Source organism: Halichoerus grypus, chromosome 5, assembly GCF_964656455.1.
Source record: "Halichoerus grypus chromosome 5, mHalGry1.hap1.1, whole genome shotgun sequence".
NCBI classification, from domain to species: domain Eukaryota; kingdom Metazoa; phylum Chordata; class Mammalia; order Carnivora; family Phocidae; genus Halichoerus; species Halichoerus grypus.
Window position 1 is genome coordinate 19,767,658 of NC_135716.1, and position 14,800 is coordinate 19,782,457.

The following is a 14,800-nucleotide window of genomic DNA, read 5'->3' on the forward strand; positions in this document are numbered from 1 at the left end:
AGGCATTTCAACACTCCACACTAGGCTTTTCTGCATTGACTCCAAATACAGTGATTCTATTTCCTACAGCATCCCGCCTTTTCTTTATCCAAATAGGCAGTAATTTCCTGACTCCAGGATATTTCTGCTCTTGAGAAGAATAAAAGTGTTCTTCTTCTGTTTGGATCACTAGATTTCAGTAGTAACTTCTGCGTGGTAGTTTTCTGCTATTCCCTTCAGTTATAGTGTCTACTAGAGCTAAGCTTCCATATTAATGGCTTCCAATAGGGGCTACCCCCAAGACAATCTCCATGCCAAATGTAAAATTCCTTAAGTTCAAAATGCAATGAAATGGACTATTTCTCCTTCTTCTCTTTTGCATGCTCTAAATTCCTTAGCTCTTATTTACTTTACTGTAGCTTGGTTTTTGGTTCAATGAGCTGATTCTTACCTTTTATCTGCATACTGTATTAACACTTGCAAAGCAAATTCAGGAAAGCAATTCAATATTTATTGAACGTGCTTTTATGAAAAAAGCAATAGCAAGGCTGTAAGAGTCTGGAAAGGCAGTCTGTTATAGCAAAAGGCAAATACATCAAACAATTTGAAAGAAGTACAATTTCCTACAATTTGGCTAAAACTCATTGCCTAGTAAGTTGCTTGTAGGGAACCCACTTTAGTGATTGGACAAGATTGTTGTAATTAGCATATTTAGTATAGGTAGATGAGCATAACTGGAATGCTTGAAACGTTTTCTCTCTTAATTAAGCATTCCTCATTACCTTCTTAATTCTCCTCCCCACTCCACTTCCATCCCCACAGCTAGCAAAATTGTGAACTGCAATTTATCTTCACATCAAATGATTACAAATTCAGAACGAGTGGAGTCCAAATCAAGTTTTCAAAACCACATGGCAAGGAAGGCCCAGTTTAATAGTTAGTAGAGGAAGTGACCATTCTATCTTGTCAAAACATAAACACTTCCAGAAATAAATTGGATTTTTCCCAATAGAATGGAAAAAATCATTTGTCTACTTATTTGTTTGCAAAAAGATGTCACACTAGAATGTGATAAGTCTTATACAAGGATTCCATTTTACATTTGTCTTATCATTAAATTGCTTAGTTGACAACACCATTAAGTTGTAGTCTAGCATCCTGCCTAAGTGCAGGGACTTTCAGCTCTACCACTTTATGGTTGAATAACCTATGGCCAGTTAGTTTAAATGTTCTGCTCCTCGGTTTTCTCACCTGTAAAATGAGGGTGATAAGCATATCTTCTACAAGGAGTTGCTATGCAGATTAAAGGTATATATATTAAAGGCATATATATGTATACACGTATATATACACTCATGCATACATCTCCTTGGCAGGTAATAAATGCCATATAAGTGAGTCTTATTGTTACTATTACCATGCCTACAATCAACACAAAGAGAAAAGTGATATTGTTGGGCTTCATTATTTCAACGCTCTATCACAAACCACTTTCTTGGTAAGTATCTCTGGGATTATCCTAGAGAGGAAACATGATGTGGATTTGGGGTGTCTTAATTAGAGTGTCATAGTTATGACTGCATGGCAAATTTCAAGATAAAAGACATACATAGAACACATAAAAATAACAAATGATTTGAAAATTCATAATATGAAACTTTATTCATGAATGATTTATGTATGGTTAATTATCTTCAAATTAGGAATGTTCTGAGATTTTCTCGACTATTCATGGCACCTTTTCTGTTCTGTATCAAGAATGATACTATAAAAATATACATGTAAAATATCAGTTCCGTTTGGTGTAGTAATAATATGTTATTGAGTTAGTGATAAATGTCATTGCATTCTTTGGCCAATTAAAAAAGCAAACGTTTATTTTAAAACATAACATAATAAAATAAAATTAAAAAAAATAAAACTTCCAATATTTTGTCTTTTATCACTCTGTAATAAAATGTGTCATCCAAATCCATTTTTGTAATGGTTTTATTGAGATATAAGTCACATACCACATAATTCATCCATTTAATGAATATGTGATGATTTTAAGTATATTCCCAGAGTTATGAAATCATAACCACAAACAAGTTTATAACATTTTCATCATCCCCAAAAGAAACTCTATACTCATTAGCACTCACCCTCCATTCTCCCTCCCCACTGCTGCTGGCAACCACTTTCTGTCTCTATAGATTTGCCTATTTTGGACATTTCGTATAAATGGAGTCATATGATATGTGGCCTTTTGTGTCTGCTTTCACTCAGCATATTTTCAAGGTTCATCCATATTGTAGCATGCATCAGTACTGTACTCCTTTTTATCCCAAATAATATTCTGTTGCATGGATATACTGCACACTGTTTATCCATCCATCAGCAGATGGACACTTGAGCTGTTGTTTTTAGCTATTATGAATAATGCTGCTGTGAACATTTGTGTATACATTTTTATGTGGACATATGTTTTCATTTCTTTTGACTATATACCTAGGAGTAAAATTGCTGGGTCATATGTTAGCTCTATGTTTTATCTTTGAGGAAATGCCAGACTGTTTTCCAAAGTGGCTGCATCATTTTCCCTGTCCACCAGCAGTGTAAGGTTCCAACTTCTCCACATCTTTGTCAGCACTTGTTACTATCTCTTTTATTACAGCCATCGTGTCAGTATAAAGTGGTATCCAAATGCTTTTTAAAGATGCAAAACCATAAAGATACATTGGGCAAGGAAGTAAAATCTTTTATGAAAAGGGAAAGAATGAAGAGATTAGGAAAAGGACCCCGCAGTCAGGCTGGAAAACGAAGCAGGAGATATTTCTAAGTTTGCTAGTTAATTTCATGTCCTTATGCAACCAACTGCCCTTCAAAGTGTCAGGATTGTGGAGCCAGCCCTCAATTTCACAGCTGGAGCTTATAATAATCATAACAATAACTAAATCTTGGTTTATTGTTTATTTTGCAAAGTTCCCTCCCATATTCTAGCCCATTTGATTCAACACCACAAATCTTCTGTGGAAGGATATAATTAATTCCCATTCTGCAGGTAAGAGTACTGAGGCCCAGAGCAGCTGACATGACCAAGGGAATATGGTTAAAAATATATACATACATATGTACATATGTGTGTTTCACTAATAGTAAATATTATATTTAATACATAGCATTAAATAAATATATTTATTTTATATCAAAATATATATTTTATATATATGTATATGTGTGTGTGTATATATATATATACATATATATGTATATATATGGCATTAAATAAATAAAATGCACAGAGCTGGGCCTGGAAGCCAAATTTTTTATTTCAAATCCCAATCCTTGGTGTCCCAGTTCCTTATCACTTTCATTTGCCTTATCTCTGATGACCAAGAAAGCAGTGCGAAAGCAAGAGAGGACAAAGGGAGTTGTATGGGAAGCAGTTAGAGGTAGGAGGCCTGCACATCACAAAGTCCCCCCAATCAGACTGTGGGAAAGCAGCTAAGGATGTAAGGACACGTTGTGACAGGGATAGCAAGGATGGTTGCATTCCCACCCCTTTATGAGAGGTTCCTCCAGTAATCAAGAAGCCACTGAAATCCCTAAATTCCGAATATATCATCTATACTGTAGTATATTTAATCACATGCACTCATCATTCAAATATTTATTAAGTAATAACTATGCTCTAGACACAGTGCTAACATGGTTGAGATTTTAAAAAGCAATGATTATAATTTTCCAGAGTAAAATTAAATAGTGAACATTTTCTAAGCCGGATCATCTCATTTAATCCTCACAACATTCTTGCAAGAGATGTGGAAACAGGCCTAGAGAGTGACTCAGTAAACTGACCCCAAAGTCACAGAACTATTAAATGGTGAGGCAGAATAAAAACCCAGGCAGCCTGATTCTATACCCTGTGTTCTTAACCACCACCCAATCCTTCCTGCCAGATCTCCCTTGGCTGGAAGTCACACGTGGTGACGCAAAGAGACCAATAATTCTGATTAATTCCAGCAACCATTGTTGAATGCTCATTCATACAGAAGCTCAAGGGCAAATTCCCACAACAACCCTATGAAGTACTAATCTTCATTTCCATTTCATAGATGAGGAAACAAAGGCTCAGAGAAGTGAATTAACTGGTCAAAAGTCACAGAGCTATAATAGTTACTGCTGACATGGTGCTTACCATATACCTGGCACTGTTCTAAGCACTAGCTCATCTAATCCTCATAACAACACTATGAGACAGGTTCCATTACTGCCCAGTATTCTTAGTTAAGTAACTTGTTCAAGGTCCCAGGCTAGTAAGTAGCAAACCCAAGATCCACTCTGACTAAAAGTCAGTCTTGAAAACAACTTAATGTTGACTATTGGCTACAAAGTGGCTGAGCAGAAATTCAAACCCAGGTCTGGCTCTTGAGTGAAAAAGAGCCTTCTCTCTTCCTACCAACAAGCTAAGTGGGGCCCTCAAACCTACTTTAGTACAGAGGGGTGCTAGGGAAAAGGAGAGTAACAACTGCTCTGGAGATCCCCAAGGAAAGGGCATTTAAGCTGCCTACTGAAGGACAAAGTGCTTCCTGGACAAAGACAGGCATCATCCAATTTGTTAGTTTAAAAGAAATGAGGGGCACCTGGGCGGCGCAGTTGGTTAATTGACTCTTGGTTTTGGCTCAGGTCGTGATCTCAGGGTGGTGAGATCCAACCCCTCCTCAACCGGCTCTCAGTGAGGAGGCTGTTTCAGTTTCTCTCCCTCTCCCCCTTCCCCTCACCCCCTTTAAAATAAATAAATAAATCTTTAAAAAACATTAAAACTACCGGATAAGGACTTTGAAAAAGATGACACAGTAACGAGGAGCAAATAAATTATTAAAAAGCAAATGCTTCAGATTGAATCAGAAAAGCTTTTGATTTTTATTCAGTTAGAAAATGCTCTTGATGAAGGAAAAACAAGCTTTTATTCCCTTTAATTTTGACTATACGTTTAAAAATCATCGAGGGATTGAAGTGTGCAATTTGCCTTTTGTAACGTTAAACTCAACAAACTCTGACTTCCAATATTTACTTCCTCAATCTAACTGCTGCAAGCAGGGTGGTTACTAAACCTTCATGGATCTTTGCAAAGATTCTCTCTCCTTCAGGTCCTGAAACACAGCATTTAGAAACCAAAAGGAGCCTGGAGATTCAGGCCAAGCCTTAGAAGGAACAGGCGCGCGCCTCATGCCAGCTGGGCCAGGGACCGGCACGCTTCAGAGCCAGGGTTTGTTTTTTCCCCTGGCAAACTGATTTATGACCACACGACGGGCAGGCCGTAGAAGTACATTACTCAAACATGATTCCAAGAAGGACCGGGATGGGATGCCAGTGGTAAGGGCGGGGGGGGGGGCGGGCGGGGATCTGGGGTTCACTGCCTGTCCCGGCTGCGGTGAGACCCGTCAATTCCTAATTCTTGCAGCAGCCCGGGGCCGATGGACTCTGCTCTCCAAAATGTGCGCGCTAGGGAAGTTGGCAGAGCAGCAGGGCATCCGGACAAGGTGCCTCCACGCCCCCTCGCGGACGCCACTGATGACTGACGGGGACGTGCCAATGTAGCGATAGGTAGTTTTTCAGAACCTGGGGTTTAGCCCCCGTAACACCCCGTCAAGGGAGTCCCGGCGATCAGCCTCATTTTACAGACGAAAACGCTGAGGGTCAAAGGAGTGCAGCAGGATTTGCCAGCAAAAAGGAAGACCTCAAGTCAATCGTTGGGTTGGCCCTTTCATCTAGGAGTCAAGAGGCTGGGGCTGGAGGCAGCATGGGGCTGCACACCCACCCTCTCGCGCTCTGGACGCACTCGGGGTCGCCTGGCAGCCAGGAGGCCTGGCAGCACCAGGTGCCCGGGAAGAGGGAGCGCGCGCCGGGTGCGGCGCGTCCGCGGGGCGCAGGGCTGCAGCGGCGGGGCCGGGGCGCAGGGCACACCACCCGCTGCTGTGCTTCCGCCTCGGAGCCCCGCGCCGGTGCCGAGTCGCAGGGCGCCCGGCTGCAGCCGGCTAGGCAGGGGCGCAACGCCGACCGTCCACGCGCCCGCAGCGGTCCCGGAGCCCCGCGCGAGTCACAAGGCACGAGCCACGCGCGTGTGCGCGCCGGGCTGCTGCGGGCACAGGCTGGCAGTGCCACGCGCGCCCACCGGCACTGCCCCACGCCTTACCGTAGCTGCTCCCCGGTGACCAGGACCTCAGCCATGCGCTCCAGCTCCCTTTGCTGCGCCCCACCACTCCCGCTGGTGCTGCTGTCGCTGCCACCGCTGCCACCGCTGCCGCCCTCCTCCATGGTCGGGCCGCGCCGCTACCACTGTCTTCCCTAGCCGCCTTGGGTTTGGGTGTTAAATCAGCCTGCCCCCGCCGAGGCCTCCCCCGCCATCTTTGTTAGGGGCAGTCCCGTTGCTCAGACGCGATTGGCTGGAGAGGGAATCCCTGTGGGTAGGCTGAGGTGCTAGGCAAGTCGGCTCCTGGAGCTCCAGCTCCGGGCGGTGGCTGCAGCCCCGCGTGGTCGGGGGGCGGGGCCAAGGGGGAAAATATAAACATCTGGGCGGGGCGCGGGTCTGCGGTGTGTGTGCTGGTGGAGGTCGGGTAGGCGACCTCGCTCGTCGTTACCCACAGAGCTAATGCCGTGGGACCTTGGGGACAGGCCAGGAGGTTACTAGACAAGTGTGAAGGTATTTTTATTATACTGTCTATATTCCAAATTGCCAGAGTAAAAATAGTAACAAAATAGCTAAATAGTGAACAATGAAGGATATAGGGATATACACGTCACTGCAGGGGTTGGTGAAATTAGGCATTTTTCTCGTCCCAATCCCCCTCACCTAAGACAGCTTACTTACCTTATAGTGTAATCAACAAAGAACGCTGGCCTGGGAATCAGACCTGGGATCCAGCTCCCACCTATGTGCTTAATCCTCAGTTTCTTCCTTTACAAAATAAAAATAACTGGATACCACTTGTTGACATCTACTGCATTAAAGATGCTTCAGGTTGTTGTTACAAATCATAAAATGGGTATTGTCCTCCTTTTACATCAGGAAGCAGGCTCAGACAGATGGTGTAACTTGTCCAAGGCAAACAGATAATAAATGCAAGAAGAATCAAACCCAGGACATTCTGGCTTCAGAGTTGTGTTCTTAAAAGACTGCTGCTTAAAACGGGGATATAATGGTATTGTCGACTTTCCGGGGAAGATGGAAGGAACTTTGACTAATACCAAATAAACGTTCTGTTACTCTGTCTCATGCAGGGTCAGAGCCTGGTCTACAGGAAAACCAAGTAATGCTAATGGCAGAGGTCATTATAGTAAGGAGATACCTGTGTGTTGACATTTTATGCAGCTTTTTATAATTCTTGCATATATACAAGTCTCTGCACCTTTACAAGTAAATGTGAAATTTTTTTGAATACTATATGGAAAGACAATCTTTCAGTTGCAGATTTGTCGTAAATCTACAGAATAAAAATGAAAATGAGAGGGCTATTGAAAAGCAAATTATCTTTGTATATTTTATACCAATTCTGCTATTCAAAAGTATTTATACTCACTATCCTTCCGGTTTGGGTGCAAGACAAAACACCTTTTCTCACATCATCTCTAATTTTTAAATTGTTAGTAGGCCTGGAAAATGAAGGAAGAATTGCAGACCTGGCCCCCCTAAATCTCTTTTATTTAATGATTTTAAGCTTTTCTGAAAGTGCAGAATGAAAAAAAATTAAGTTATTACACATTTCTAATTATCCATTGTTCAACACTTTTATCCAAAAGCTTTGGCTACATATTGTAAATCATCACTATTGTTGCTTGCCTTCTGTTTTTTCTTCCTTTAAATCTAATTGTGTTTTCATTTAAATTTCGGCAACCTTTTCTGAAAAACAAAAATTAAAAATATTTTTTTGCAAAATACTTGTTTAATAGTTCATAATTAAAAAATCATGATAAAAAAACTTCTATCATGAAAGTTTATGATTTAAAAAAGCACCTTGACATACGGAAAAAAATTCAAGTCCGGAAAACACCTTGTACTGCTCCAGTGAGAGAGAGCAGAATTTATTTCTCTTGCTTGATGAGAAGGGTTTTCGGTGTCTGTACATGTGAATGGGAAGTGGGAATTGTTTGCTATCATTGTTTCAATCTTTCTTTTGACATATGAGACACACCATGCTCTACTGGGTTAGAAGACAGATCCTTTTTCCTAACTTAGGGAAAGATTGGCCTGACTCCTGAGGACATGTGAGCACCCACACTGAGCCTATGAGCTCGGGAGCAACTCTCCCAGAATAGACTGTGATCTACAGGTGTTTCTGGAAGAGGGATGGGCACTGACATGATGATTAAACCAAGTGTGAAGATCTTAGAAGGGCTGAAAATTCCAACAGACCTCGGCTTGATTCTTGGCTCCATTGGGGCAGGTTCATTATTATCTCTAATTTTTGCCCTCTTCTATAAAGTCAAGATCATACTACTAATCTCGTTGGGGTTTGGGGAGGATTAAAGAAAATTTAATGAGCACATTTGTTACAGGTGGGAACTATTAAATGTAAGCCTTTTCTTCCAGCTTGTCCTACTCACCTGCTTCCTGCCTTCTGGCTGTTTTGGTGCTTGGAGCCAGCGCTTCTCAAACTGAGGAACAGTGTGTTTGGACCTGCGCGCGCGCGCGTGTGTTTTCAATCCACTGAAGCTTGACATTTTGGTAAAATACAATAGAAATGAAATTTTTAAATGTACAAAACACAGCCCAATTTGCTATTGTTGTGGTGAACAGATAGCAGATTGGCAAATTGTTATAAACATTTCTCTCAATGTCTCAGTGTCTCTCAATAAAGGAAAAGGTCACCAGTTGGCAGACCACACTTTTAGGAGTACTGGTTAAGGGTAAGCTGCAATGTGAGAAGATGAACTTGAATAAAATGTGTGAAAGAATATTGTCACCTCTGAAGCTTAATAACAGGTAGCTATGGGTGGTGGGGTTGCCTCTCTGTATACGCGAGTATTGTTCCCACCTGATCTGAAAGATGAACTCAGACCCCATCTTCTGGGTGCTGTCCTCTCACACTCCCTCGAGCACTGTGTTGTTCTTCCCTGTGCCTCTCATGATATCAGAAGGTTTATGTGGCTTTTTTTTTAAAGATTATATTTATTTATTTGACAGAGAGAGACATAACAAGAGAGGGAACACAAGCAGGGGGAGTGGGAGAGGGAGAAGCAGGCTTCCCGCTGAGCAGGGAGCCCGATGCGGGGCTCGATCCCAGGACCCTGGGATCATGACCTGAGCCGAAGGCAGATGCTTAACGACTGAGCCACCCAGGCGCCCCAGTTTATGTTGCTTTTAACCATTAATGGGAGTCTCTATTCCTCAGCTGCCATGATTTTTAGTCTCTTTATGTGAATAGAAGCAAATGGATGGGTTAGTATTATTTCTGTTGACAGATCCTTTAAGAAGGGAAAAACAAATGTAGAGGGAAAATAAAATGTTCATCTGTCATAATTCACATCCTTTTTTAATATTTTTGTCATGTTTGATTCATCTTTTTTTGTAGTGACGGAAATCAAACATTACAGATAAATGTGAGGTCCTCTTGTCCTCCAATCCCAGTCCTGCTCACCTCCCAAGAGGTTCTTAATGCTGTAAGGGCAACAAAAATACTCAATACTTTGGTATATACTGCCACCTAGTGATTGATTTTGTAATGACACTAAATGATAGTGGGTGTCCTACAGGAGAAAGACCACCCCCAAGAAGACGTTTTTGGAAAATTTAGGACCGGGTTGTGGTATTGTCACTGGCTTTTAGTGAGCAGGAACTAGGGATGCTAGATACTCTCATTTTCCTGGGACAGTGGCCTCATAAAGAATTGTCCTAAATCCCAAATGTTTTTCCTAGGTCCTGTGGGATATTCTTGCAGATGAAAAACCTGTTCGCTGTTATCTGAGCTTAGAACCTAATTTGATTTTACATAGAAACACAAAATTTTTTTTGCACAATTTTAATATAATTCTGACTTGTCCAGGAATACAGTTATTATGCACATTGAGAAAAAAAATTGTACTTTGCCCAGATTTTACCAAGAAAGTTTCATCATTAGATAAAATTGTTTCATTTGTCATTTGTGGTAAACACACTATAAGTACAGCACACCTTTTTCAGTCTGCACTTCCTTTCAGTTAAGAGGTTGCATGTGTGGTGATTCTATGTGTGTTTGTATAATATATTTAGCCAAATTTTAGAATGCCAAATATAAAAAAGAAGTGATAGCAATATTCAGTAAACTTGTCTCCTGTTATTCTAAAATTATTCATTATGGGGTGCCTGAGTGACTCAGTTGGTTAAGCGTCTGCCTTCAGCTCAGGTCATGATCCCAGAGTCCTGGGATCGAGCCCCACGTTGGGCTTCCTGCTTAGCAGGACGTCTGCTTCTCCCTCTCCCTCTCATTCCCTGCTTGTGCGCTCGCGCTCTCTCTTGCTCTCTCTCTCAAATAAAATCTTCAAAAAATTTTTTTTAATTTAAAAATTATTCACTATAGGGGCGCCTGGGTAGCTCAGTTGGTTAAGCGACTGCCTTCGGCTCAGGTCATGATCCTGGAGTCCCTGGATCGAGTCCCGCATCGGGCTCCCTGCTCGGTGGGGTGTCTGCTTCTCCCTCTGACCCTCCCCCCTCTCATGCTCTCTCTCTCATTCTCTCTCTCTCAAATAAATAAATAAAATCTTTAAAAAAAAAATTATTCACTATAAATAGTTGTATACATCTGACCATCTCATTAGACCTTCTATGGTCACTTAAATATTAAAATACATTTTATTTTGTTATAGATGATTTTCTTTTTCTTATACTCCAGTGTAAGGGCATCATATTGATTTTATATATATATATATATATATATATATATATGCACGCTGAAAGCTTTTGAGAACATTGGTGGATTTTGAACAGCGGAATGCCATGATCTGACTTCCATTATTACAAAGATGGCTTGAGGTAACATATAGGAAACTCGGTTCTGTGCTTGATGCCGTAAATACGGTAATGGATATTCCTTCTCTTTTCTAAGGCAGTAAGTGAACCGGGCAAAACAGGCCACTCTGTGAAACATGACACAATACCACCATCTAGTGGGCAAAATCCTGATTGTTTCATAAGCAAAGCTTCAAAAGTTTACTTAACAGAGAAGGTGCAGTTAAAATTTAAATTGCTGTATATCCTGTAGAATTAAAGACATCTTGGTGTAAATCAGAAATTCCTTATCTGAAATGATTTTAAGTAAAAACAAAGTAATATAATTTCCAAGACACTGCTTCAATTCCATTTCTCCTATCATGAAATTATTTCCCTAAGGAAGTCTTTCTTTTCCTCCCTCCCTCCCTCCCTCCCTCCCTCCCTCCCTCCCTCCCTCCCTCCTTCCCTCCTTCCCTCCTTAGTAGGCTCTATGCCCAACATGGGGCTTGAACTCAGAAACCTGAGATTCAGAGTCCCATGGCTCTACTGACCGAGCCAGCCAGCCACCTGAGGAGGTATTTCTTCCAAGGCTTACACTTCAAATGTTGCTGAGCCTTCATTTTTTAGCTGAGTTTTTAAAGTCACTGAGGGAGTTCAGAGCAGGCTGCCCCAAAATATGCCCCTTTGGCATACTGATTATTTTGAATTAAAGTTGACCTAAGAAGCAGCTGGTACAAGAAGGCCTCTTTGACCCTCCTTTGTCTCCTTGAAAGCAGGAAATAAATCTCCCTTGTGAAAGGCACCTTCCCTGCACCAGGAGGTAGAGAGACCCCCTCATCACCAGAAAGGAAATTTAGGGCCGAGAATGTTGTATAAATAAACCCTATCACTTCTTCACTAATTCACTACCCCAAGCCCAAACTTGATCAAGTCAATTGTCTTGTCTAAAAGGTATAAAAAGCTGCCTGCTTTAGTCACTTCTTTGAGTCTCATATTTCTTTGAGCTCCCATACATATGAATTGTTTATTTTTCTCCTATTAATTTGTCTTATGCCAATTTAATTATTAGACAAGCCAAAACCTAGAAGGGAAGAAAGGAAAACTTTTCCCTCCCTACATCACACTCTCCCTGGGCGACCTCATTTATAGGCACTCTTGTGATCACCATATATGTATATTTAAAAGCTTTATCTTTTAGCTCCTAGCCAGACCTTTTTTCAAACTCCAAGTTCTACATCCAACTTCAAAGCATGTGCTCCCTTGTGTATTCTCATAGCACCTCAGTCACCACAAATCAAAACCAGGACTCATCATATCTCATCCCAAGTCTGTTCCTACCCTTCCTACAATATATTGTGAGAGGAAATGCAGTTGCTCAGGAACCTAGAATTCATCTTTGATTCTTCCCCCTCTTCTTATTCCTCATGTCTAATCAAGTAATTACTATTGTCCATTGTATCTCAAAAATTACTTCTTAAACCCAGCCACCTTCACCACTCACGTGGGCTCTTAGAGACAGAAAAAAAAAAGAGACATTAAGTAATCACACAAATAAATGTAAAATTGCAACTTACTTAAAATCTAAAAATCCCCTGGTAAGCCAGGAGCCTGCTTCTCCCTCTGCCCCTCCCCCTGCTTGTGCTCGCGCTCTCTCTCTTTCTCAAATAAATCTTAAAAAAAAAACGAACAACAAAAGACTCCATAAGAGAGGGAGGCCTTAACTAGGTTGTTACATATACCACCCAGATGGTTTCAACACCTTACTGTCTCAAGGTTATGTCCTTGGAACAGCTCCTGCTGTGGGAATGGTGGGCCGAACTTACATACCAAGGACAAGGGAGGGGTGAAGAGGCTCCAGTCCAGCTGGAGGGTCAAATGATGGTCGTGTCTTCTCAATGACCTCCTCCAACATGCTCCAAGTTTACCATTGTGAAGTGAATATTTTTTCTTTTGTAATTACTAAGTATTTTTTAGGTACTTTGCAACTATGTAAATATCCCATTTCTCAGATCAAATTGACACCTGTTAGTTTTAGTAAGTAATCTTTCAAAAATCTAAATCTGATCAAGTGACTCCCCTGCTCCAAATAATCCAATGATGTCCCCGTGCACTTTCACTTCTTTTAGGGAACACCTTCCCCATTGCCCAGGTCCTACTTCTGAGAGTCTTTCTCGATTCCTCTCCCTTTCTCACTGTCCTCAGTGTCCACAAGGTCCCCCCATTCTACTTTCTGAATATTTGTTATTTCTCCTTCTCTTTGTCCTTCAGTTCAAGTTCTTACCAATTAGTTCTGCCCTTGTCTATTTAAATTTTCTGTCTGTTCTTGCTGGTTCAAGCCTCGGTTCCTAAACTATCCTTCAAACTGCTACCTGAAAGATCTTTCTAAAGCCAAATATCTATTATTGATATCTTCACATATATATAAGAAAGTCCAACTAATAGGCTTGAGATATAGAACAAAAAATGTGGGAGCACGGGGAGGGGATGTTGTCAAGAAAATCATGTAAGAACATTTCCCAGAAAGGAAGAATATGAATTTCCAGACTGAGAGGGCCCAGCACAGGCCTGGAGAGAACTCTGTAGAAACCATGAGCTTTAGCTCACTGTTGCTATGCAGGAATGGGTCCCATGTTGCCAGATATCCTGATTTTTTAAAAAGAAGAAAAATCACATTGTTAGTGGAAACTCTACTAATTTTTAAATTATGACTGAAAATAAAAAAAAAATACATGCACAACACCCACAAACATGAAACTAGGGGAGGATAGGGGCATCTGTAGGTTAGACTATAGTGTACATGAAAAGCACTTGGGGGTGTAGAGTCTGGAAAAGCAAGATGGACCCAGCATGAAAAGTCCTGGAAGCCAGCAGAAGGAGTATGAGCTTTTTTTTCAAGGGTGAGGGAGATGTTGATGATCTGTGAGCAGAGGGTAATGCTATTAGAGAACTTAATGTTTAGAAAATTTACTGACTGTGGTGTGGAGATATCTGGGCAGTAGGAAGGGGGATGGACAATAGGAAAACCTAGGCCTTACGAGGCCACAGTAATAGAAATGAGAGCCCAAACCAAGGTCATGGTTATGAAACATTTTAAGTTTTTGGAATGCCTGGAAGCCACCGTGCTCTTCATTAAATTAAAAAAATAATGAGGGGCACCTGGGTGGCTCAGTCGGTTAAGTGTCTGCCTTCGGCTCAGGTCATGATCTCAAGGTCCTGGGATCGAGTCCCGCATCGGGCTCCTTGCTCAGGGGGGGTCTGCTTTTCCTCCTGTCTCTGCCCCTGACTTGTGCACTCTCTCTCTCTCAAATGAAGAAACAAAATCTTTTTTTTTTTTTAAGATTTTATTTATTTGTCAGAGAGAAAGAGAGAGAGAGCATGAGCAGGGGGAGGGGCAGAGAGGGAGAAGCAGGCTCCTGGCTGAGCAAGGAGCCTGGATGAGGGACTCAATCCCAGGGCCCTGGAATCATGACCTGAGCGGAAGGCAGACGCTTAACTTACTGAGCCTCCCAGGTGTCCCTAAATAAAATCTTTAAAAAAGTAAATAAAGTAAAAGAAAATTTTAAAAAATAATGAAAACAAAGAGAGGAAACAAAGAAAGGTATTAATACGTAATTTTTATTTATGAACTATGATTTACTAAATAAAATTCCCATTTCACACTATGAAACAAAATACATGAACACTATAATCAAGTTTCCAGTGTCCACGGAAACTATCAATTTTACGTGGTTGGCTCTTTTGAAGTTTTTCTGTAACTGTTCGTTTACCAAATAAAAGAGTTTTTTTTCCTTGTTATCAGGTGGATGATTAAACAAGCCTCAAAATTAAGAAAAATGTGTAGAATTTTTTTTTTTACTTTAGAGAAATGTATCT

At 41.2% G+C, this 14,800-nt stretch overlaps 1 protein-coding gene across 1 annotated transcript in view; it reads right to left on the reverse strand.

The window, feature by feature from the left end:
* DEPTOR (DEP domain containing MTOR interacting protein) overlaps positions 1–6,470 on the reverse strand; it is a 126,588-nt gene extending 120,118 nt beyond the window's left edge. The window contains exon 1 of the mRNA XM_036080372.2: positions 6,158–6,470. Coding sequence (XP_035936265.2) covers positions 6,158–6,279 — 122 coding nt within the window. The 5' untranslated portion in view covers positions 6,280–6,470. The remainder of the gene's footprint in view (positions 1–6,157) is intronic.
* Between the last annotated feature and the right edge of the window lie 8,330 nt (positions 6,471–14,800).